This window comes from Lathamus discolor, chromosome 2, assembly GCF_037157495.1.
Source record: "Lathamus discolor isolate bLatDis1 chromosome 2, bLatDis1.hap1, whole genome shotgun sequence".
In the NCBI taxonomy this organism is placed as follows: domain Eukaryota; kingdom Metazoa; phylum Chordata; class Aves; order Psittaciformes; family Psittacidae; genus Lathamus; species Lathamus discolor.
The window spans coordinates 35060839-35084812 of record NC_088885.1 but is presented as its reverse complement, the minus strand read 5'-3'; the positions used below and the strand labels follow the sequence as shown (position 1 = coordinate 35084812).

At 38.6% G+C, this 23974-nt stretch overlaps 2 protein-coding genes across 4 annotated transcripts in view; one reads left to right on the top strand and one right to left on the bottom strand.

The window, feature by feature from the left end:
* Positions 1–21038, bottom strand: HEPACAM2 (HEPACAM family member 2). 3 transcript variants are annotated; one of them, XM_065669236.1, is made up of 11 exons: positions 20917–21038; positions 17712–18062; positions 16510–16794; positions 10231–10527; positions 7691–7816; positions 7582–7606; positions 7424–7461; positions 6058–6131; positions 5324–5377; positions 4115–4227; positions 1–845 (listed from the first exon to the last, which is right to left on the bottom strand). In XM_065669236.1, exons 1-11 carry the CDS (start codon positions 20984–20986, stop codon positions 836–838), a joined length of 1443 nt encoding a protein of 480 aa, XP_065525308.1. In that variant the 5' UTR covers positions 20987–21038; the 3' UTR covers positions 1–835. The 3 variants fall into 3 exon arrangements, with proteins under 3 accessions (XP_065525308.1, XP_065525309.1, XP_065525310.1); XM_065669237.1 differs by lacking the exon at positions 5324–5377; XM_065669238.1 differs by lacking the exons at positions 1–845; positions 5324–5377 and having other exon boundaries at positions 4111–4227.
* A 2685-nt stretch (positions 21039–23723) lies between these two features.
* The window catches only part of VPS50 (VPS50 subunit of EARP/GARPII complex), an 84698-nt gene continuing 84447 nt past the window's right edge, over positions 23724–23974 (top strand). The window contains exon 1 of the mRNA XM_065666367.1: positions 23724–23935. Coding sequence (XP_065522439.1) covers positions 23903–23935 — 33 coding nt within the window. The 5' untranslated portion in view covers positions 23724–23902. The remainder of the gene's footprint in view (positions 23936–23974) is intronic.

Below are 23974 nucleotides of genomic sequence, written 5' to 3'. Positions count from 1 at the left end.
TTTCAGCAGAGTCAGACTGGTTTTATTTGGACTGGGAAATTATAATTTTTAAGCATAAATAACCTGAACATTCTGCAGCTTGCAGAATTTACTCAAGTATTACTGGCTCTTCTAGTCAATAGTTAACAGGCTTTTTGCTGGCAAATAGAAAACCAGTTCAAATGCAAAGGAAACAGAATTTAATGAGAACATATTATATTTGAATAATATACATGTGTACATTTTAAAACTGTAATTGCCTGGCAGATCAGTTTCCATGTTTGTAAATTGAAAGATAATTTTACATTAAATGAGTTAAAATAATTACTCTATTTTAAATACCAAATGTATTTTGCAATCTGATATATTGCATTTGTTATGCTTCCTTCATGCCAGCTATGGAGACCTTCTCTTGTAAAACTCAAACCCAATGAAAAACACCCGTACACGATTTTTGCCATTTTTAAAATAAGACAAGCATGGGAAGTGTCTTGGGCCTGATTCCTCCCTGTGCCTCCCACCCACTATTGTAATGAAACAAATAGGTTTTATACTGCAATTTTTAAACTGTCTTTTTATCTTTTGTATTCACAAAAAGGAAACAAATGTAAGGAATGAAAAACACCATATTTTTCAATAAACTATTAATTAACAGGAAACAAGCAAAAAAAAAAAAAAAATGGGCAATTTGGAGCACCCAAAGGAAAGGGATTATCAGTCTGAAGAGAAATTGCTGTTTCAAGAATATCTGGCACAAGCCTTTGCTATTCTTGGAGTTCTTGGCATTTCATTTCAATATATAATAAAGAAGTCACAGTCATATTTTCAGATGCTTTGATTTCCTGTTCCTGTATCTTCATACACGTCTAGGAAAGAACACATATATATGTATTTATATATATATAAATCAGTTGTCCACAATGTTGTCTTTCTTTTCTTTAAAAAACACTATACAAACATATAAACAAGCCAGCAGTTCTAAACACAAAAGTAAAGTAGTTCTTCAGCCTGAATGACAGTTTTGGGGGCATTTGACTGAATTTTTAGTATGTGTAAGAACTAGAGCTGTTACACATACTAGAGATCTTACGCATCTTGAAAAGATAGGATGGGTCTCAGACATAAGTAATATAATGGCTAATATCCCACCCCACACTGCTGCTTTTTCAGTATAGATATTTCAAGTTGCTTATATGTTATCAGCCATAATGTACCGGAGCACCTTCTATAGGGTAATGATAGGCTGAGTCCATGTAATCTGCACTACAAAGCCCGTGCTGAAATGCCTGGCAGGGGTTTGCATCCTCATTACTCTTCAGCAGTTGGCAGAGCAGAAATTTCTGAAATGCTTAATGCTTGACCTGAGAGAAACAGCATGTATGTGAGGAGAGGGAGATGATGTAAATTTATTTTCATATGATGTGAAAATGAAACCTAAGTCACAAGCAGTTTCTGTTCACAGAAGAGTTGTAAGCTATGAGTGGTTACATATGAAAGCTGCCTAAACTTCTTGCTCATTAATTCTTGCAGCCATTTTCAGATTTCTTTCATAGCGAAAGAGCTTGTTGCCCAGTTGCTTACAGGATTTATATTTAGCTTAAAAAATGTGCATTTAAAAAAAAACCAGCTTAGAAGAGTGTGTTTAATTAAATGGTTGAGTATGTGACAGTCATGTAACACTCTGTGACTGTGGAGCCCAAAGATGGAGCAGAACAGTTTCTTTAAAAGCTGATGTTGTGTTTTCCCTTTGATTCTTTGGAGGAGCAGGGGAGGCACATCTGCAAAAGACTTGTGAACAGGGACTCCTATCACCATGCAAATGTAAAAGTGCAAATCCAGCTATCATCTCAGCTCATTTTTTTTACTGCCATTAGGGTATTAGTATGTCAAAACCAAAGAGAGTTTAAAATAGCTTCCAGCAGTATTTTTACTTTATAGAAGCTGGGCCACATCTAAAATGTTGTAATTATTCAGTGTCAGAGGCATATGTGCATGTGTGGATGAATGGATAAAAAGGCTGTTAAAAACACAAGGGAAAGTTGAAAGGAAAAGCTATTCCCATAGTGTCAGGCATTCTCTAGTCTGTGAATTTCCTGGTACTGTCACCAGGATTCCTAACAGCAAGAGAGAGAACATCAGCTAACATTGCAGAAATTAGATTCAAAGAGAGGATCTGAAAGATTCTCAGACTTAAATCTGAGAATGAAACTGTTTTTATTACTTTTCTTTGCACATTAATTCTAATAAATTTATGAAGCTAGAGCAGTTCCAGTTAGAACCACTGGGAATAAGAGTAAAGTGATCACTTTACCAACAAACCTGTTTGTCGCCCATAATATCTATTATTTTGTTTTTTACAAAGAGAAATTCTTGCCATAAGCAGAGTGCAGTCAAGTTCTTTATAATTTTTCCCATGAATGTTGCTGATTACTGTACAGATGGCTGCATACCAAGCCTGTGGGATCCATCCATAAGCAATAACTACTTTGCACTACAGGAGTTTGGAATTACTTTCCCAGCTCCGTTCTCAATTCTGTGGTGTTTCGTTTTTAACTTACACTGAATGCTGAAGCACCCTGCTGCAAGTACCAGTATTGACTTAGTTGTCATTTATTTACCACTTAGAGTGCTCCTTTGTAGCATGTCAGGAATTGGAAAATTCATTAAAGTGGTCTTTCTAATCTGAGAAGTTTACCTGTTATCATGTCTAGCAGATTTTATTAGTGAAAATTTTGTTCCTACATTTCTTTTTTTAACATCTTGATGTATGAAAAAAGCAGCAAAATGGGTTTATGCAAATGAGTCCTTCCCAACTACAGAATATGTTTTGCAAAGTTTGAGTCAAAATCTGAGCTGTCACAAAGTTCAAGCTACATTTGCTTTAAATTTATTCCTTTTTTAAAGGTGTAATGTATCAGTGAGAAAGTTAAGAAAGAAGACGTAGTAGAAAGAATAAGAAAAGTTGTACTTTGTGAAGGCTGTATTTTACATCTGGTTTAATAATCATCTTAAGGTTCAAAGTGAGGAACTCCAGAACAAAAATGTCATTACTAATTCATTATTGCTTTCTCACTGATCAGTTTGCTTTTACAAGCATAGCTGCATGTTTGCATACATAATTTGGACACATAGTTGAAGATGAAACCTGCACAAAGTTTCTAATAGTGTAAGTACTGAATGCTAATGCAGTCACATAAACATCGTTACTCAGCCAACTGATTAGTATATTGGTAAGAGGGTGTGTTTTCAACCACAAAAGAATGAGAACACATCATAAAAACATGGAAAATGTAATATAAAAGGCTTGTTACCAAATAGTCTTGTGTGCTGTTCTTGATTTGTAAGAAAGACTGCTGATATTGACAACAGATTTATGGCAGCTGTACTGCAATTACAGAAACTTTACAGTGTATTCACTCTTCTTATGCCAAGAAGTGCTATGAAGTAGGTGATTTGAACAAAACCAGGACTACTAGACACTAAATGCGTAAGTACAACGTGCTGTGGTCTTTCTGGTATTTAACTCAGCAAAAGTGCTTCTGTGGAGTTCCCAGCCAGGGTACTGCAGAACAAGAATCCTTTTGCTCTAAACCATTAGTTAAGATACAAATGAAGACATTGCTCAGTCAGGTGACTGAGCATTGTCCATTAGTATGTCAATGACCATTTTACCAACCAATGGTTACTGATCAGCTGGCCAGTTTCAGCACTGCAAAAAAACCCCTCTAACTTTACTTGGCACATGGCTGGCAGGCCTGGAAGCTGTGCTGCCGATTAAGCTGCTTTGATTGATGATTTAACCTGCTCAGTGGAAAGTGCTTGATGTCTCAGGGCTGTGATACTGTAGCTACCCTCTTAAAACATTTGGGAATTTTCATTTGAAATTGTCTGAAGATCTCAGTTTTTTGGGTTTTTTTTTTTTTTTTCACACATGATGAAACAACAGGTGGGAGTATTGAGGAAAAGTAGGGATTGAATAGGAAACAGTGGAGGAATTGATGTCGCTCATACCTGTTTTCCTTCCTCACTCTCCTCTCATTGGAATCAAACACCAGCTACCAAAATACAAATTGTTCTGGTTGCAAAAGTATTTGTCTTTGAGCTTCCACATAAATACACAGAGCCTCTAACTTACTGTTGATGGTCTCGTTGTAGCTGGTCGGGAATATGCTGAATAACTTCATAAACTGTACTAAGCATATCCTGGCCTGGGGCAAAGTCAGAGCCATGAACAGTTTCACTTGAAACCTAGAAGTAGCAAAGAGTATTCCTACTGTAAGTACAAATGGGAAAAGAATCAACAGAATTTAAACTGATAACATAACTGCCTTTTTTTCTAACTTTTGCCTATGAATGCCTTGCATATGGGTTTAACAGTTCATCTGTCAGTTTACATTTCATTTTGAATAAGTTGTCATCACATTTATAGTAACACAAGCAATAGTTTTAAATTCAATTAGGATCTTAGATTTAGCATGCAGCTCTTGCATTTAATACAGTGAGTATTTCATATTAGTGTACCAAAAACCAAGGAAGGAACATTTAACAGAGAGAAGCAAGAAAACAGATAATAAGAAAGGAGAAAATACTCAGGGCAAGGGTTCAGCATAAAACTCCCACCAGCATGTCAAAGAGAGGGAACTGAAAGGAATTTCCATAAATGAAGTCATATTGAAATTTCATTGTTCAGTATGTTAAGTATACAAATCTGCTCTTATGTTAATACGAACCCCCAGCTCTTCATTATCTCCACTTACTTTTTTTTTTTTCCTTTTTCTGCTAACTGAAATGAGTCAGTGGATCAATGCTGACTTTATCTGCAATGTCATAAGTCTGAGTAACAATATAAATCAGTGGAGTTTCTCCTCTTTCTTGAAATTTTACTGGGTTTCATTGCTTGTGCATTCATTCTGTTGTCCTTGTTACTTTTTCTTCCCTCCTGACCTACTAATGGCCCGATTATGTAATAATGTGACTTTTTGATATGACCAGCCTAAGGGGTATCACAGTGTGTTTAAGGCTGTAATGATTTAGGGCCTGATCTCCATACTTAGTAAGCCTTCTATGGTCACAAATTTTACAGATACGGTCCACCTCCTCTGTTTTCTTAAAGCCTTTTATTTCTGCTGCTGTACAAGTATGTCCTCTCCACTAAACTTTACAATAGCACTCTAGCCCTAGAAATTTCTATTTCAATCATCTAACCCCAGCAGAGAAAAGGGTTTATTAATCTATGACTATCTTTGCTAATACTTCATGTATTATGCTAGCTAATCATAATAACAAAACAGGCAAGACTGCTAATGTGACCCTGTTTGATCATATTTTAAGACCTCTCCCTTACCTGACCACGTGGATGGTCTCCAAAGGTCCAAGATTGTATTGCCAGAAATTTTTCCTAGCAAAGGGAAAGTGCTAAATTTTATGGCCCTGTTTCTCATTTCTTTCTTTGTCCTTTTACACACTACATCAGAATGATTTCCAGCTGCTATACAGTAATGTCAGCAAAGCCACAATGCAGAGAAGTAGCGTAAGTAGCAGGATTCTTCTGCTAGCAAAATTCCTGTGCTTAAAACCTCCTCCACAATACATGAAGCTAACAAAATAATTGTTGTGAAAAATAGCTAAGCTTTAGTTTACATGTTTTTAGAGTTAAAACTTTAAATACCCCCTTGAGGCTTTCCTGCACTGCAAGAGCTATATGTTGCATGAGCAGCAACACTATGGTCAGGGGAGAAAATGGCATCAAAATAGTTTATTTGCTTGTGTGACACAAGTGGTTCAGTGCTTCCCATCTACCCAATACTACTAATATTCTTTTAATATAGAGGAGCTGAAGTGAGATTGTTGTCTTTAGAGGGTTTTTTTGTTCCTTACTGTATGATGTTGATACAAGTACTAAACTAGTAACACAGTAAAGAAAGCGTAAGTACTGGGTAAACAACAGCCATGAATACGGTGTAATAGAGACCAGCAAAAAGCAACAAAGCAAACTGATGGAAGGATTCTAGTACAGATATTTAGTACACCTTAAGAAAGAGAAAGGAAACCATCAGTTTATGATGTAAAATCACCTACCCTAGAACCACTGGCAGGATCAGGAATAGCCACAAATTCATATATTCCAAAATCATCCAAAGCACTTTCATGTCCTAAAGTTAGAACAAACAAACACGAAAAAAGGTATTGAGGTGTAATATGAACCTGGAAAATCATGACTGGCAAAGCAACTTGGCCTAATTTTTGATACATCTAAATATTAGTTGTTTGATCTGCTTTAAACCACTTCCCTGCCAAGCCCCAAAGCTGGTGTGGATAGATTCAGGGCAGCTGCACAGCAGCATGCACAGTGCTTGTCACTTTGGGCCAAGTGAGGAGCCTCCTGTAACTTCAGTAACAGGTTGGTACAGCCACTGGAACTCTCTTTGCTGGAAGGCTAAACAGACTGATTTACTTTTATTTCCCATAGAAAATAGGCCTAATCCATAAGCTCAGCACTGTAGTGAGGCAGTACCACCTGAATCTTTTATAATGCTGGGACTAAAAAATGGGGAATGTGATACTAATAGGTGATACATTATTAAACCAGTTGACAAACTGTATCTGAGACTTCAGATACAACTTGTAGTGAGGGTGGGAGTCTCTTTTTCTACCCTCCAGCTGTTTAGATCTGAGACTCTTAGCTGTCTCTTGGGCATCACTCCACAATAAAGGCTGCAACACTAAGCATGGTGCTGAGATTTCCTCCTCTGATACCACTTGCTAGAATGAAGGAGCCCGTGTGATCAAGTGAAATTATTACCTACCTAAGCTTCGTATACTTCCCTACCCTCTTGTATGCAACAGTTTATGGCCTGCTCTGGTGCTTTGGTAGGAGGCAATGGGAGTAAAAGTGCTACCCTTACAAAGGATGGCCGGGCTCCAGCCTCTTTGTGCAGGATCATGTGGGAAGGATTGTGGAGGGAAAAGAGGCAGTGAAAAAAACACACCGGGTCCTGATAACACAGAGAAATGTAGTACAGAATATGGTAGAGGCTAAAATGTATATGCTGTAAGGTTATATTTTTATCTCACAATTTTGGTATCGGTGCCATGGACATTTAGAATTGTGGTCCCCCCATGCCGTATCACCTCTCACTATCCCACAGTAACACTAATTTACTTCATATTGGTGTGAAAAGTGGAATGCAGGTGATCCTAATCCCAGAATGAACAGCTAGATTTCAAGACAACAGAGTATATGCTGCTGTGAACTCCAGGCATGTGCTAAACCCAAAATGACCTGTTGTCATTTTGGTTTTATCTTAAGTAAGCTAGCACAGAAATATGTAACCCAAGTTAAAAACACACTTCCCCTCCTTTTCTTTGCTTCTTCCTTTTTTATGTGGAGATGCCATTTTTCTGCAGGAATGGATTACACTCACGCTTCTCTTATTAGCATTACCTGAAAATGTATGCGCCTTTCTGTAATCAGCTTGTGGCCTAGAAAACATAAACATGTTTTTCATTTTGATGTCATCAGCCAAGGAAAGAAAATTAATATAAAAAAATGCAATTCTCTTGATAGAAATGACTTGACATAAGAATTATTTATTTTTGTACCTCCTCTGCAGCTTCTGTTGTATCACTGAAAAGAAGAAAAAAAGAACTATTATTCTTTTTGCCCTAATGGTCCAAAAGAAGAGCTGGAGTGTACTTAACTTTTACATACCTTTATGTGGCTGATATCTTTGCCATATGAATAAAAAGGCCATAGCTAGGATCAAAAATAATGAAATTCCTGTTATTACTGCAAGAGATGACAGAGATTTTCCCTTCTGGGCCAGCTTTTCCAATCCTGTGACAAAGCAGATGAGTACTGTATTTAGTCTCTTGTTCTGTACAATGTGCCACAATGACACTGAAAAACACACCTTTTGAAATTCATCTGAAGCTAGTAAACCTGAACAGGGATACAAAATAGATAGATACACAATTTGCATTTGTGTGAATTGGTAATATTTCCTCCCTCCCACCATATCTCCTGAACTGGAAGAGCAATGACATGTGTATCACAAATGAGTCCAGAACCGGTTGGCACGTCTAAATGAAGGTCAGTAAATGTAATCCACAAATTACAGCATCACAAAAAGGAGATGTATATTCTAATTTTAGGCATAGAGACACTGAACTTCCAAGAAATTAGGTGACACTTATGTGAGCAGGTTGTGCTAGATGGGAGAGAACCCCTCCTACCTGTAGGAGCTGTAAAGTATCAGGATAACTGAACTACTGTGTTTTTTCTAAAGATTTTCTGATCACTGACAGTTTGGTTACTTATCAATCCCATCAGAAGTCAATAAATTATGTTTATTTGTATTCATATCTAAATATATTCAAAGTATTTTTTTCCTCTGTTCAGATATTTTGCCGAGTTATGCATTAGCAGCAGTTTTCCAGCAGGATTTACTGATAGAACACAAACACTATATGTATATAATTACATATACAAGAGCATGTGGAAAACACTTGCATAGAATTTGCAAAGACAGCAATGTGAAAGTTAGGAAACGCCAGACATATTTTCTTGTGCACCCTCAATTTCCTCCTTTTGCTCTGAATCATGCAGAATCCATGTAATTAAAGGCCATGTCACAATCCATACAGGTAAATTAATGTTGTTTATTTGTCAGCAGCAGCTTTATTAATCAATTCAAACGTGCATTATTTAGCTGGATGTGTTTGCAGTAGTTGGATGAACTCCTATGCAGGGAGCTAGTATTGCTTACATCTACCTACACCTCTGTGTAATTCACCAGCAGTTTGCTGGCTGCATGTGCAGCCTTTATACCAAAGATTAAATATGTGGATTTCAAACCAGACACATCCCAAAGGTATGGGATTTCTTGATGATTTTTAGCGTTAGTTAGGCTGCTGTTTATAGCATGATATAAGTGAGTTTCAGTTCCTTAGGTAGGAGAGCTGTGTAAGGTCTTTTGAAATACCAGAGTTCCTGTTGCTGCTGACAATGGGGTTTCCGGCATTTTGAAAGGCACAGTCCAGGCTCTATAGCTAGGATTACGGGGACAGGGAAAAGGGCTATGGAATAATACACATAGTCTTTGCATTTTCTTTCACCAATAACCACAATTTTTAGTTTTAGAGTGCAGTTTTTTCAATGTAAAACTGTAACCCATCTTCCTTCCAGCATAGAGAAAGCCATGGATTTGTAATGAATCCGTAAGTCAGCCTGAGCGATGGACATCTGCTCTCCTTGTTTACTTGACTAACAAATGGCTGAACTCTGTTCTGCACAAGTGAAATTGCTTTGTTAAATTTTATAAAAGGCAACATATTCTATCTATCTTGTTGAACATTAATAGCATACATTCCTTATCTGAAAATACTTGTATTGATCTGTATTAGCAAGAGATAGCCGACTTCCTCCATAACTTGTTCTTTGTTGTATGTTCTGGAGATTTCTTGTAAAACTGCTCTTTTGCTGTTTAACATGATCTGATACAGGAACTAAGGTTATAATTAATGAGAAATAAAGGTGTTCATTCAGCGGAACCTAGGAGTCAATTCATAGATTCATAAATGTGACAGTGAAATAATCTTTATGAATAGATTGTAATAAAACCATTCATCATCCCAGCTTGCATTGTTATCATGCACTAAAACTAAGGTTATTGTAATACAGAACCATACTGGTAAAATATTAAAGACCTTCATTGCTGGTGAGTCTGTACCTGGTTATTTTAGTCAGTGATGTATGCTTGAAACTATCCCGTGTACTGGTGAGCCCCAGGGCTCACAGCTCCTGCAAGCTGTGAGACTGTGAGCCTTGGACTAAATCTGCCCTGGGGAGGGAAGGCTCACCTTGGCATTCAGCAGATTTCTGCACCATCTTCTCCATTAATCTTCATCATTTTTGAAGGTAAAAAGTCAGAAAGAAAATAAGAGACATGCCATTCTGCTATGTTACCTGGTCAGATAAGGCTTGCCTACCGAGAAAGTTTTTCTACTCACGGGAAAAAGTTCCAAATGGCCAAATATATTTTAATGTCAAACTCCCATAAAGCTTCAGCATCTTGGTGGGGCTTGTCCCAAGCCATGTCACACGGTGAGGAAAACCCAGATCCCACTGAAAGGCCAAAATCCCCTTTACTACATTGTTGGCAAGACCTGACTTCTGATACATATTCTCTCTCTAAGAATTATTTCCTTTTTCTGGGCTTGATAGTTACAGCAATGATTTAATGTTCTTACCTACAGAAGTAACAACAACTGTGAAGTGAGTTTCATCTCGTTTTCCAGTCACATTGTTGAAAGCACGGCACACGTAATCTATTGTCTTCTGGGCCACTTTATCGGATACAACTTCCAGGTGGGGCCCATATTTGACAACATGAGTGGTATTGTCAGCCCTTTGAATCCATGAGTAAGTATTTGGTGGGTTTGAATCTGCTGAGCAGTCAAACAGTATAACTTCTCCCATGTCCACTGTAAACACCGCCCCTATATTCAGACCTTTATCTGATTTAACCCTAAGTCCATAAGGTCCATCTGCATTGAAAAAGAAAAAAAAAAATAATAAAGAAAACACAGTGGAAAAAAATAAAATGAAAACATATAATTTAACTTTAAATAAAATCTTATCTCTAAACTTAGACTTTTTAAGTTAGGCTAGCCTTTAGAATGGCTGGCATTGGATTCAAGCATTTCAACTAAAAGGCTTTCAGTTCAAGAACTTGATCTGTACTAGGTTTGTGTCAGACTACACCCATTGAATACTGATCTAATCACTGTTTAGGGAAAAAGCACAGGTCTATGCATTGTTCAGTATGATAAAAAGAACAAAAACTGAAAACGGTTTGAAAAGCTGTGGAGTAGAGGAGCAGGTATACTTCAGGGGCATATTTGGCCCTTTTTAAATGCCAAACTTATTGGTATAAGTAATTTCTCTGCACATTTAAAAGTGAACAAATTAGCCTTGAAATATATAAATATTCATTGTAATACTTTGCAGTATAATAACTATTTGGGGAACTATCCTGCAGGTATCCTAGATTGCGGTGGGCCTTAGATAACTTCAGAAAAAGTTTTCCATGAATGTCTGCTGAAAAAAACTTAAAACTTCCCCCCACTTTAGTAGCATTGTACTATTTCAACATTTATGTTTCTTTCAAGAGTAAGTCCTTGTGCTGAAAGAAATTTGTATTTCTGAATATCATTAAGAAGAAGCATATAATGTTCAATAGTCATGTGTTCATTACTCAGAAAATTGAGCAGCTAAATATTTTTAGGGTTATCTTCATAGGAAAATTGGAAAGGAAACAATATATTTAAATATGAAAAGAATATTTTCCATGCTATTTTTAATAGGTCATTTCAGATTATGGAGATTTTATATCTTTATGTGTTAAAATCTATTTTACAAGAATCTAATTATAGAAATTAATGTAGCAAATATAATAATCAAAATGTGCCCTATTAAATTACTTTTTCCAGTCAAAAAACCTAATCATTTTAATGTTGCTTATTCCCTAAGGGCTTACATGCATAATCAAAAAAACCACAGACCTAATAATGACAGAAGCCAAAAGAAGAAAATATGCAGAACATCCTTTTGGTAGGATCCCTGAAGTTCAGTGAAGGGGCTGACAAATGTCTCACACAGAATGGCATGGCAAAAAGGTAAGTCAATATTATGTCCATTGTATACAGTTCAATCAAGTAATATTTCCACCTTCCTGCAGTTGTCTGGAAGCATTAAGATAATGTAGCTGAGTTGGGATGGGAAATTCCCTGCTACATGAAGTGGCACTGTAACATTTCAGACTGTTTTTCATCAGGAAATTCAGGCTGATGTTAGACCTTCCTCTTAACACGCACACTTCTATTTATTGCCTGTCTTTTTTTATGAGACTGCTTTATTCTTCAGGAACACATAGGCAAACAGCATGCAGCACAAAACAGGCACTTTGTGTGTGCCTCTGGGATTTTTTTTGTGAGGGCTTAGACAAGACAATGTAGACTATCACACCATGACCTCAGTTTAGTCCACTTTTAGCCAAATATCCACGTTTCACAATCTAAACTTGTCAAACTTTTTTATTTTCTCTACTTACTTCTTAGCTGTAAGCTTTATGCAGTCTCATTTTAAGGAAGGCCTAACATCATACATAATATTTACTTGGGAAATGCAGTACAGTCTCACTTAAGCATGAACTAGTGCTGCTCCCACCTACATCGTGGGGGTCATTCTGAAGAATCAAGGCATCTGGTCTCCTACTCACAGGCTCTGCAGTTCCTGAGTTATTTGCTTTACTGCATCCAAGAGCCAGCTGACCATGTAATGAGCATTTCTGGGAACTGCAGACCTATCACCACTACTTTGGCTTGGCAGACCTCACTCAGCTACATGTTTCAGGGGACAAGGAGCTCCTCTAGAACACCAACTTCTCTCAGGAGCTTGCCTGTTATGGGTATTTACTTCCCTTTTTTCAGATGGGAAAGGAGAGGGATGTACTGAACTTTGACTTTTTCATAACTGAAAGTAAACCCCCTCATGAACTATTTATAGGCAGAAACATGTTTTTTTACTTTTCAGAGCAGTTCAGTGGTTCCTCCTATCCAGCTCTTCTTTCTTAGAAGAATTAGCTTTTATTTTCACTGATAATACAACCTTTGATATAAGTAAAGAGAGATTAATGGTAAGAATAGCTGACTGGTCTTTGTGCCCTCTCACTATAGTGGGAGATTTGCCCCAGCCTGCAAAAGAATCAGAACTAAGTTCTGCTTTTTTATCAGTATCGTAACAGTGTAGCACAGATGACACTAACACCATAACTACACTTTGTGTGAAAGCTCCAAATTGAAATAAATCATTATAAAAACAGTGATGCACACTGGCTGGGAAAGTACATTTGAAACAAACAAACAAACAAACAAACAAAACAAAGAAAGGTTTTCTTAAGAAACAGTCAAATCCTAGCAAAGTCTGAAAAGTGGCATTCCTTGAGGAAATCAACACAAGCATTGGGTAACCCTTCTGCTTTGCCTGGATCTGTCTTTTGCCTCTCCTGGGCATCGCATACATCAAGATCCCTGAACACTGGGTAGCTGAGGGACATACATGGATTCAAGGATAATTATAAAAGGCAGGTAATTAACCATTTCCTCTCTAGGACTGAATATATTCTATCTCTGAGAAGTCCCAAGGAAGGAAATCCCACTAGTCTGCTAAATTCAACTCCATCAGCACAGCGCAACAGTTTCTGATGCAGCCTCCATGACAATAATTTGTTTCTGGGTCACGCTAATGTAATAGTCATGTTCTAGGGTGCATTATTACCATAGCCAGAGGAGAAGCAGAATAATATTAATGTGAAATGAAGAACAAAACACTTTTGATTCTCAGTAAAAACACAGTGACAGCCTTCATGGATCCCTTAGCTCTACTTCTGCTTTCTGGTATCGTTCTCAACAGAAAGCTGCCTCATGTCTCAGAAAAGCCAGTTAACTAAATGACTTGTAAAATAATAAATCATCTGTTCTGAGTAACAATTTACTGCTCTGTGGGAATATTTCCAATTGCTTCTATTACGACGAGGCTGTTACTGTTTCCAAGCAGATGGCAGGTATTTACTGTGGGTGACCTTTTTTTTATCACCTCCAGTAACTCCCCCGCAGCAATGACATATGGTACATAGAGATCCCGGGGCCTGCTCTATGTCATTATTGACAACTGGGAGCTGGGAGACAAACTACTCCCCAGGGAGAAGTTGCACTGTCTTACATGGCCTCCTATAGCTCAGTAAGACTCCGACTCCCATCACCAACTTCGATATGGACAGTAGCACAAGAGTTGCAGTCTTTCAGCATTGCATTGTTTTCTCTAAATATTTTTTTTCCAAATTTTAAATTATGCACAAAGCAAACCCTCAGTTCTGATGAAATGAAAAGGATGTTCTGAAAATGCAAATACTTTTAATGGTATTTCCACATGTGGAGAAAATCTGAGCCTCAAAGTTTTTGATACATACACAGACTTTCTGAGCTGGATATCACAATCACTCAAACAGTAAAAGGTTCCAGAAATGTGGACACTGAAGTAACTTCTAGATGTCAAAGGTCTGCTAAACAATGGCTCAAAAATAGGTTTTCAGTTTAGAACTTGGACAGATTTTTCAAATTTTCTGAAAAATACATACACTTAAGTGAGGGAGAAGGGAGGAAGCAGTATGGGAACTGCAGCTGAAGGGCACACACCTTGTCAGAGCAAGTGTCCTAGACACCCGTCTGTGAGGCCAGTCCTGTGTGGAACAGGACCGAAATGTGAATGTTGAACAGGCTGTGCCACAAACAAAATGAGTGGTCCGAAAGGTAGCAAGAGCGGCAGATATTTTTCTAGCCTGACCTGATTTAATTGCATCGTAAGAAGGCTGCTAGGTTGTGCTGGGCAGAGTGTCCCAGAGTTTTGTGTAGGTATTCTTCAAAGAGAGAGGTGTACAAGGCCCAGTCATAGCTCAATAAAGTGAGAAAAGCAGTAGAGCCAGGGCATTCATAGACATGCAGCTTTCATTCTTATCACTTTCAGCACCTAAGTGAGCTGAGATTGTGACTACAAAAGTAGGCATTTAAAACCCTGCTACCTTAAAAAATGTTTTGCTGCTTTTTTTTTTTAATTTATTTTTATTATTGCAGAAAAGTTAAAACTCCATCAGTGCTGGTAATTTCCTTGTAGAGCATTTTCTCATGATTCTTCTGTCTAATGTGATGGAAGCTCTGCCCTGTTCATGATTCTGCAGCAGCTCATTCACCTTCATGTCTGCATTGCTGTCAATTGTATAAGCTGCACCTAAGGGATAAGCTCTCGTCTACAAATATCCTTGTTAGCCTTTGCTAATTTAGGCAGTTTTTTTTCTCTTCTCCTGCTGCGGTGTAGAGACCCATACACACACTTCAAATGCAAGACACCCCCTTACCCAATTCTTACAAGTTGTAATTAAAAATAAGTAGCAGAATGTATAATCAGAGATGAAAGGGAGAGAAGGAAAATATGACATAGTAAGAGGTGTAGGTTCTGAGTATGCTAGTGGTGCGATCACAGCAAGTCTAGGGCATGGTCTGCATATGAGCTGCCAGCTGCCAGAACCCAGCAAAAGCAGGAGTGAGCCCCAGCCCTTGGCTGGACAGCAATCCTGTTCCAGGCCTTGCACTGTTCCATCCATACTGTGCCACTGGGTAAACTGGTTATGTCTGAACAGGGCTGGCGGCAAAGTAGGTCCTGACCTGTCTGATTCCAGCTGTCCTCTGAGAAGGCCAGTTTGACTCCTGAGGATTAGATTGTGACAAGGTCACATACATGCAAATCTTGGAGGCACTGGGAGCTGACATTACAGGGGGTGTAAGGAAGAAAATGAGGGTGCCCTTTTTAAGATTTAAAGCATTATTGTTGAATGCTGATTAAGCCAATCTTCTGTTTTCTCAAACTCATTTAATTCATTAACTCAATCTGCTCTCACAGTTTATCAGGTGCTTTCATTTCCTGTCAAAATAGACGGCTAGGTTATGACTTTTCTGCCAACACTGGCCTTTATGCAACTCTTCTTGCTCCCTCATGTTTCCCATTTGATGTGGAGAGCAAACACTCCTTTAGGCTCTGATTTTGCTAAACCAGACTGAGTTCTCTGGGTCTCTTCTCCATTCCTTTCTGTTCTGTTTCCTTCCAGTTCGAGATCAGTGCCCTGGGATGTGCAGGGACTGCACGCAGTATTCTACATGTTGCCTCATCTTCTGCATGCCATTAGTATTCTCCTTATTTCCTTGTTGAAAATACTTTGCCAACATGCCCTAAAGTTACCTATGTCTTTCTCATACCTTAATCACACTAACACTTCACAGACACCTTGTGACAGCTCAATCACCCAGGCTTACTACCTCAGTTGTTTCCTAACCAATCTCCATCTTACCAGCAGAAGTTCATGTTATTCTCTAAAAGTGGATGCCCATTTATTTTTTACTAACAAATTTCATACCAGTCTTATTACACAGAGTCATTCAGTCCTCCTGGTTTAATGTCACAGGTGACCTTCATTGAGATACTCCCAATCTTTATGCTAATGTCATTAATGAGGTATTAAAAAAGGCTGGACTCAAACTGGTCTTGAGGAAAACCATTAATACTAGTCCTTCAGCCTGGTAATTCCTGTACTTAGCTTTTTGACATTGTTTCCTGTCTCCGTTTTTAACAATATTTCCATGTATACCCATCTGATGATTATTTTTTTCCTTTGAGTCACATCTTCTCCAAATCTGAAGATATCTGTACTGTGGAATTCTTGAAGTTCCTATTTGAATTCTGCAGTTCAGACTTTCTTCACAACTATATAACAATTAGAGCTGTTACAAACAAACTTATTTTGAATGTAAGCTGACGTATAATGTTGACTCAACTGTTTTCTTCCTGTTTCCACAGTTAGAGGCACTCTTTCCAGCCAGATCATTTATGCAAAGGTAATTATGAATATTTCATATACTCACAATATATGGTGGGTGCAATTATCTCACTTTCCATTGCACTGACAGGGTTAGATACCAGACAGCTGTAATTCCCAATGTCTTCTTTTACAACAGGAACAATTAGAAGTGTTGCATTGTTTGATGAAAAGGTGTAATTAGGGCCGGCATGGAGAGGCTTCCCATTTTTCATCCACTGGTAAACTACCCTTGTACCTTTATCCATGGTACATTTTAAGGTAATATTCCCTACGTACTCCACTACTCCTGAAGATGGTTCAGTATGTACAATTGGCTTTGTGACAGGAACTGCAAAATAAAGTGATACAGAGTTGTAAAAGTGACAAGCCAGTATATTACAGTTTTCATTGTCAAGATGATATAAGCAGCAGTCATCATCCTCCCCGGAAAGTACTTGCATTTCAAATTTTATTTATTAAATGTGGTTAAAGGTTGAAAAAAGAAGGCTGAATTCTCAGCTGCTAACTAGAAGAATTGTTCTGGAACTTAAATAAAGCTAGACTGTGTATATACTGGTACGAGGACAAAGGCTACAGCCAGGTGTATAATGACCTCTAGCTCCTACCTCATAAGCAAATCCCTGAGGCCACAGAAATGGAAAGAGTGCAAAGCATGACATGGCCCACAGCTCACTGTGGCTGTCCACAGCTTTGCTGACACTGGGCACTGACAAAATACACTGTCAGTCCAGATGTGAGGATGGCTGCAAACTGGGATGGGTATGGAAGTTAAATGACAGCTACAACTTTGGCACGACACCATGCAATTCTTTTCATTATTCCAAGCCCAACAGTTTCAGGGCTCCCTCTGTATAATCCATAAACTACAGCAGCCTCCTGTCATTATTTTAGATCATTCTTTTCTATTCCTCCCCACGCATTTTTTTTCCTCATGATTGGGAGCACAGCAGAGCCTTATGAAACCTTATTTTTTAGAAGTTTCTCTAATTTCACATTGATGGTTTCTCTACATCTTTAATTTTTTACATATAATCCAGAGACATTAGTCAATCCATTAATTTTGTTTAAAGATGACATATTTTAGCATTCCCTCCAGCAGCAGTAGATGAGAACATAATTGTTAGTATTTATTAACATATGGTTGCATTAAATTATCCACTATTGTAAGTGGATACTAAGAAACAGAATTAAAAAACTATTGCGATTTTATTTTCAAAATGAAGATACTACATTTTACTAACTTACCATCAACAGCTACTTGAATCTTTTGACTGGCAGTTATTGTTCCATTTCCACGGACATTGACTTTTACAATATAATTGCCCTCATCACTGATACGCAATGGATGGATCATCAAAGATGCGTTTGGTGGTATGAGAGTAAACTTGTGCTGGAATTCCAAGTCTGGAACTACTGTTTGATTTACAGAGCTAAGCAAGTATTTTGGATTACTTTGGGGTCCCTCAAAAAGCCAAATTATCTGTATTTCAGAAGCTGTAGCATTGAAATTGTAGTCAACAGTAAGATGGAGTGGTTGCCCCTCAATACCATGGATGGTATGAGATGGAACTGTCAGCTTTAAGGCAGAACAAATACCTGCATAAGAATGAAAGAACAAACAAATAAGCAAACCCAAATCACAAATGGAAACCCTGGAAAACTCAAATGAGAAATTATCACAAAGATTTGTAAATGACTGGTTAAAAGATCTGTCCATATCCCTATTCTTTCTGCATGACATTGCTCAATTTTTGGGTTTATTTAGCTGCCAGTAAGCAATTGTGCTGTAGAACAAGAAGCCAGTAACAGCTGCAGTATAATCATAAAGTATGTATAACAAGTATTTCTCACAGATCTGTTTGTGCAGAAAATAAGCAAAGCCAAAGCAGGAATAGCAAGCACTAGGATTACTGGGACTACCAGTATTGAAGGTACCACCATCATAAAGTAAGATAAAGAGAACTGTGGCTGGTAAACTTAATTTCTTCTCAGTTAAAAACTGTAATTAACTTTGTTCCACTTGATTCATGGGGGAAAGTGGCTCCATGTAACAGCTTGGAAAGAGACTTTGTTCTGCAGTTAAGGAAATGCTTTTAGCAAAGACCAGAGGTGGTGAGGGCAGAACTAATTCTTTCCTCTGGAGTTTGTTCAAGAGTGGCTTTGGGAAACTGAAGTTTTTATCGCTTTATCTGGGTCTGCTGGGGTGATTTCGTAGGGTACCATCAGCATTCAGGAGATCCTCCATGACATGCAGAGTGAGGGGCAAACCAGGCTGAGGCTTGAAGAAATTATTAGATAATGGTGCTCTGTCAAAGGCAAGGGTTTTACAGAAGATCTCTCGTTTTCACAGAGATCAAATCTTTCGCAGTCTGGAATGTTCTTCATCAGAAGGGTTATTCTTCACTGCAAGCGTTATCTTCTTCACCAAAAGTGTTTTGCAGCCCTGGCACAAGGTGCCCAGGGAAGTGGTAGAGTCACCACCCGTGGAGGTATTTAAAAGATGTGTAGGTGTGGCACTTAGGGACACGGTATAGTGGTGGACTTGGCAGTGCTGAGTGGACTTGATGATCTTAAGGGTCTTTTCCAACCTAAAACATAGGTTCTATGATTCTATTCTTCCCTAATTTTGATTTTTAATTAAAACTGAAGACTGTTGTGACTAATCCTTAAATTAATGTTAATGGTGAAATCAAGCCAATATGCCAAACTCTTACTTCATTATCATTAGGCACAAATTAAATATAATTTAAGCCTACCTCTATAGCTTTCCAAATATAATATACATTTTTCCGAGACAACAGAATTTTGAAAACTAGTCTTTGTATAATGACCATTAAAGGCTGCACCAAAATGACCTCCATTTGGAGCTCATTGATCTGTGCTTTGCTTCCATTTTACTCACCAGTACTGGTAAGCAAAACAGAGTTGTTGTTGACATAAAACAATGGCTGCAGCTTTAGTTTAAATAAGAAACTATGACATAACTTTTGAGTTTATGGCATAAACTGAAACCTGCATAGCAAGGTTTTATCATGAATTTAACACGCAGTTCTCCTTGTCAAACTGAATTTGGCTTCTCAACTGCTTTTCACCAGTGTTCACCTAGCTCTTCAGCTCTTCCAAACCCCCAAACTTGGTGTAAAATGTTGCTAGATCAGTGACAATAGTTTTTACAATTTTTGCAAGTATATTCATTTATGCAAAACCCCCAGACATTATGGACCAGGGAATCTGCAGTTTAAATACCCCTATTTATACTAGGTAAGACTGAGGCATGCTCTTACCCAGTTTGGGATTTTTGTCCAAGAAAAAGTTCCACTGAGCTTTGTTATTGCACCTAATTTTAGCTTCTGAGGACAACGTCTTTGGTGGGCTTGTGTCATGCCTCCAAAGCATTGATTGTTGTCATGATATAAAGTACAAGCTGCACATTTCCCATACTAGGAAACATGCACATCTGAGTAAGGGTATATGATGAGACTTCCTGGTGAACAAACATGTACTCCAAAGCATTCTGCTCGTACAGTAGTATCTCTCGTAGAATTTTAATAACAAATGTCCAATAGTGTTAATGTAGATAAAGTGCATATTCAGTGTGTTTTTTACCAACCAGGGTTTTCATTTTTAAAGAAATCCAATAATCTTCATATAAACCTGCAATTATTATAAAACCCAAACTCGTGATGAAGTATTTAGCTCAAAATCAAGGAAACTAGGTGACTGTATATGAAGTTCACAAAGAAGGTAAAAGAAAAATTGTCCTTACACATGAATGTATAGAGGACGCACTACTTTACAGAAACAATTAAATATAGAAAAAGTTAATTACAATAGTTTGTAGAAATATGTTTATCTAACATTTGATCACAGGACAGTCCTGTGAAAAACCTACACTTTATCAGCTGCAAGGATGCAGGAAAACTGCACCCAGATACCAAACAAATGTGCTATTCATGGGAAGACATTTTTCAGTTGATTGAAAGCTTAATTTAGTATCATACAAAGTACATTTAAATGTTAACTATAAACGTTCTATATTAACTATAAGGCATCACAATGAAGTGGAAAATAGTGTTATCAGCACTGTCTCAACATAATACATTTTTAAAGAGATGTGTAACTGTTTCTATATAAACATTGGTTCAGAACCTGCCCAGCCTTACAAGAACACACAATGTATATATTACTGAGTAAAATGTGACAGTATGTATGCAATCTATACCCATGTTTTATAACCAGATTATGTATAACATTCATCTTTGTCAGCTGCTAAAACTTTATAGCTCCACACATAAACCAAGGTGACACTATCTACTTAAAAGCTTTTAGACTACTTTCTTATATGAAACATCTGACAATACAACAGAAATATCTTTAAATAACTAAAGATAAATTAAAAAAAAAATCATTTTCACAATGACAATCAAATATATTTCATACTGTTTCTTACCTACAAGCAGAAAATATATTTTGCATTTTAAGTCCCAAAAGAAATTGGCTAAAGGGCTCCATGAAAGCATCCTGTCCCACACAAATGCCACCTTCTCAGCAGTGCTAAGCCAGGGGTTGGACCAGCAGCTGCTCATTTATTTGCTAGGGAAATCAGCAATGAGTTAACAGCCCCTATCCTGTCCCCTGCCTTATGTGATTTGAATATGTGTATACAAAGAACAAAGGGAGTGGAGCACCTGTTAGATGAGCACCCATCTTCATTGCTTCTGACTTTATCGTAACCCTTCCCTGGCAGTCATAGCAAATACGACACAGAATGTAATAAATGGGGCACAGAATACAAAGTACATTGAATTAACAAAAATAAGTGAATGCATTCAGTGTACAGGTTGTATAGATATTAACATCCTTATTAACATCCTTTCATTACAGTTTGATAAAAAATACCATACTAGTAGATGGTTCTGCTTATTTCAAGCTAGAATTAGTAGTCAGAATTTTCATCTTTTCCAGTGACAGCCTCTCCTTTTCTTATAAAAAATATTAACCAGCTACTAAAGAAAGAGCCTTGCTTACATATTTTTCCATCAATTTCAAGCCTGTAACTTTCCAGTATTTTTTTTCGTTAGCATAAGCATAGCTCAGCACTGATTTTCTTCCCTATCTCTTAAATAACATGTAACATGAAGTGTCTATCAGGCATCTTCGAACAAAGAATCCTATGGCTGGAGTGGACAGCTTACTACAGTTGTTGAGTTAGCTGCTGATTACTGTTTATTCTGCATTAACTTACATTGGCTTAAATTAATACTAATGTATGATTTGGATGTTGTCCAAAGTTATCACCCACTATACAAATCAGCAGCAAACCAGGCAACCCTCCCAGTCGCATGTGCGGCAACAGTTTGCAACAGCAAATATTTGCAGCGACAGAGAGGGTTTAATTTTTTTCTCTACAATGTTCAGGCAGAGTATTCCGAATTAACAAATGTCAGGCTGCAACCTGCCTCATGCAGGTGGGACTGGTGGCAAGGAATTACCTTTCCCTCTCACTGTGTGGTAGGAGCCGGGGTTCTGCAAAGCTCTAAGCTCTCACCAGAAGGGCTGAACACTCAATTTTCACTGAAGTTAAAGGGAGGTGAAAATACATAGATCTATAAAGATCAAGTGTGAGAAGCATGAAGGTTATTTCAGGTTAACAGAAATACAGTGGTCCCACCAGAAATGTCACCACCTGACACAAGACAGGAGATGAAGAGAGTATTTTGTGTATTCCCAAAGACTTCTTGAATCCATTGTCCTGCCCCTCCTGAATGCTGTTGTTTATAACCTTCCTAATCCATTTAGGTGTAGGGCAGATGCATCAAATTGCAACCTTTTGTATAACCTGAGTTAGAAATTATTATCTGCTCGGTTTCAACACGTAATAAAGTATTGGTCATAGGTTCCAATTATTTTCTAACTGAATGACAGGAGCCTTCACATTGGGATAAAGCCTATGTGAGCACTTTTAATGTTGTATGTGGGTGAAGAAAGTGATAAAAAAATAACAGATTAGAGTAGTTATACTGTTTAAGTAACTGTGTCTTATTTCCAGCATTTGCGTATAACCTTGATGTCATTAATTTGGTGAAACTTTTTACACTGACTACCTCACACAGAGGAAGTGGATGCTAATAATTTGCATTCGTTTTCCCTTGGAATTCTAGCTTGTGCTGGTGATGGCATTTGGACTCAATACAAATCAAACCTCACTCCTTTTTAATAAAAGCAACTTTATTTGCAGCATTAATAATCTGAGCACTTTTAAGTATCTCTTAAAATGTCATTGCAAAGTAACTTTGTTATGTGCTAAACTTGTCAAAGGTTTTCCACAGATTATCTTCCCAACAGTAGCCAGAAGTAATGAATTCCTGCTGAAGTAAACAGGGAAGGGACCATCAGTCCTGACCTTCCCTTTGCACTGTGTCAGTTCAAAGGGGGAGCAGTGTGCGTGTTTTTACCTAACTGCCCTGCAACAATGTACCAGCCAGCTAGGAGGCTAAATAACGCCAGGATTAAGAAAAACACGCTGGGGTGAACTATGGGCAGATTCTGGTAACACCAAAGGGAAAGGTACCATTTTCTCCAGGTACTGCTATGCCACAGTGGGAGTGTTGGTAGCCTTATTACTGAATGTTGTCTCCTGTGAAGCAAAGATTACAGCACAAATTCTTCCTTTTCCTGTATGGATATAAACCAAACCTAAAAATCTAACAGCTTTATTTTTTTAGTTGAGATCTAACGGCCAAAGTACACAGACAAACAAGCCTGTTCTGCGGATGGAAGACTACATCCACGAACAGGACAGATGCACTAGTGCACAACACCCGAAATAACCCAAAGCAAACAAAACGGTCATGGTCCAAGTGTATTTCCCAGTCTGTCTCTATAGACAAAGCCTCGTTTTGTCCTCTCAGATAACTGCTTTCAAACTCTAAACCACAATGTTCAGGTACGAACATTCCCCAAGCCCCACTCGAGGCATTCGCGGACACGGCCGTAACGCAGGGACCGAGGCCGAACACGGGCTGTTCCGACATGCGTTCAGCACCGCTTCCCGACAGCGGGCTGCCAAACCGCGAGCTCCTGCACGGCTCCGGAGAGTGCTACGGCCGCACCTGGGCCCTGCCTGCCCCGGCAGACACGCCTCCCGCAGCCACTACGGCACCCGACCCCCCACTTCCCCTCACGGCACACCACGCCTCTGCACCGCTGCGGCCTGCGGGCTACGGCGGAAGGGGCGGTCCCACCGGCTGTCTCCCGGCCGGGCTGACGGGAGCTGTAGTTGGGCGCTGCCGCTTGAGGACTACTGGTCCCAGGGAGCAGCGGGCGGGCGCTGTCAGGTGGCGGCCAACATGGCTTTCCTGTGGCTGCTGGGGAGGAAGTCTGCCGCCGAGCGGGGCTGCTGAGCGCTGTGGGGTGGTGGCGGCGGTAGCACCATCATGCAGAAGATCAAGTCGCTGATGACCCGCCAGGTGAGCGGCACCGGGGGTCCACCGGGCTATTGGGGGTCC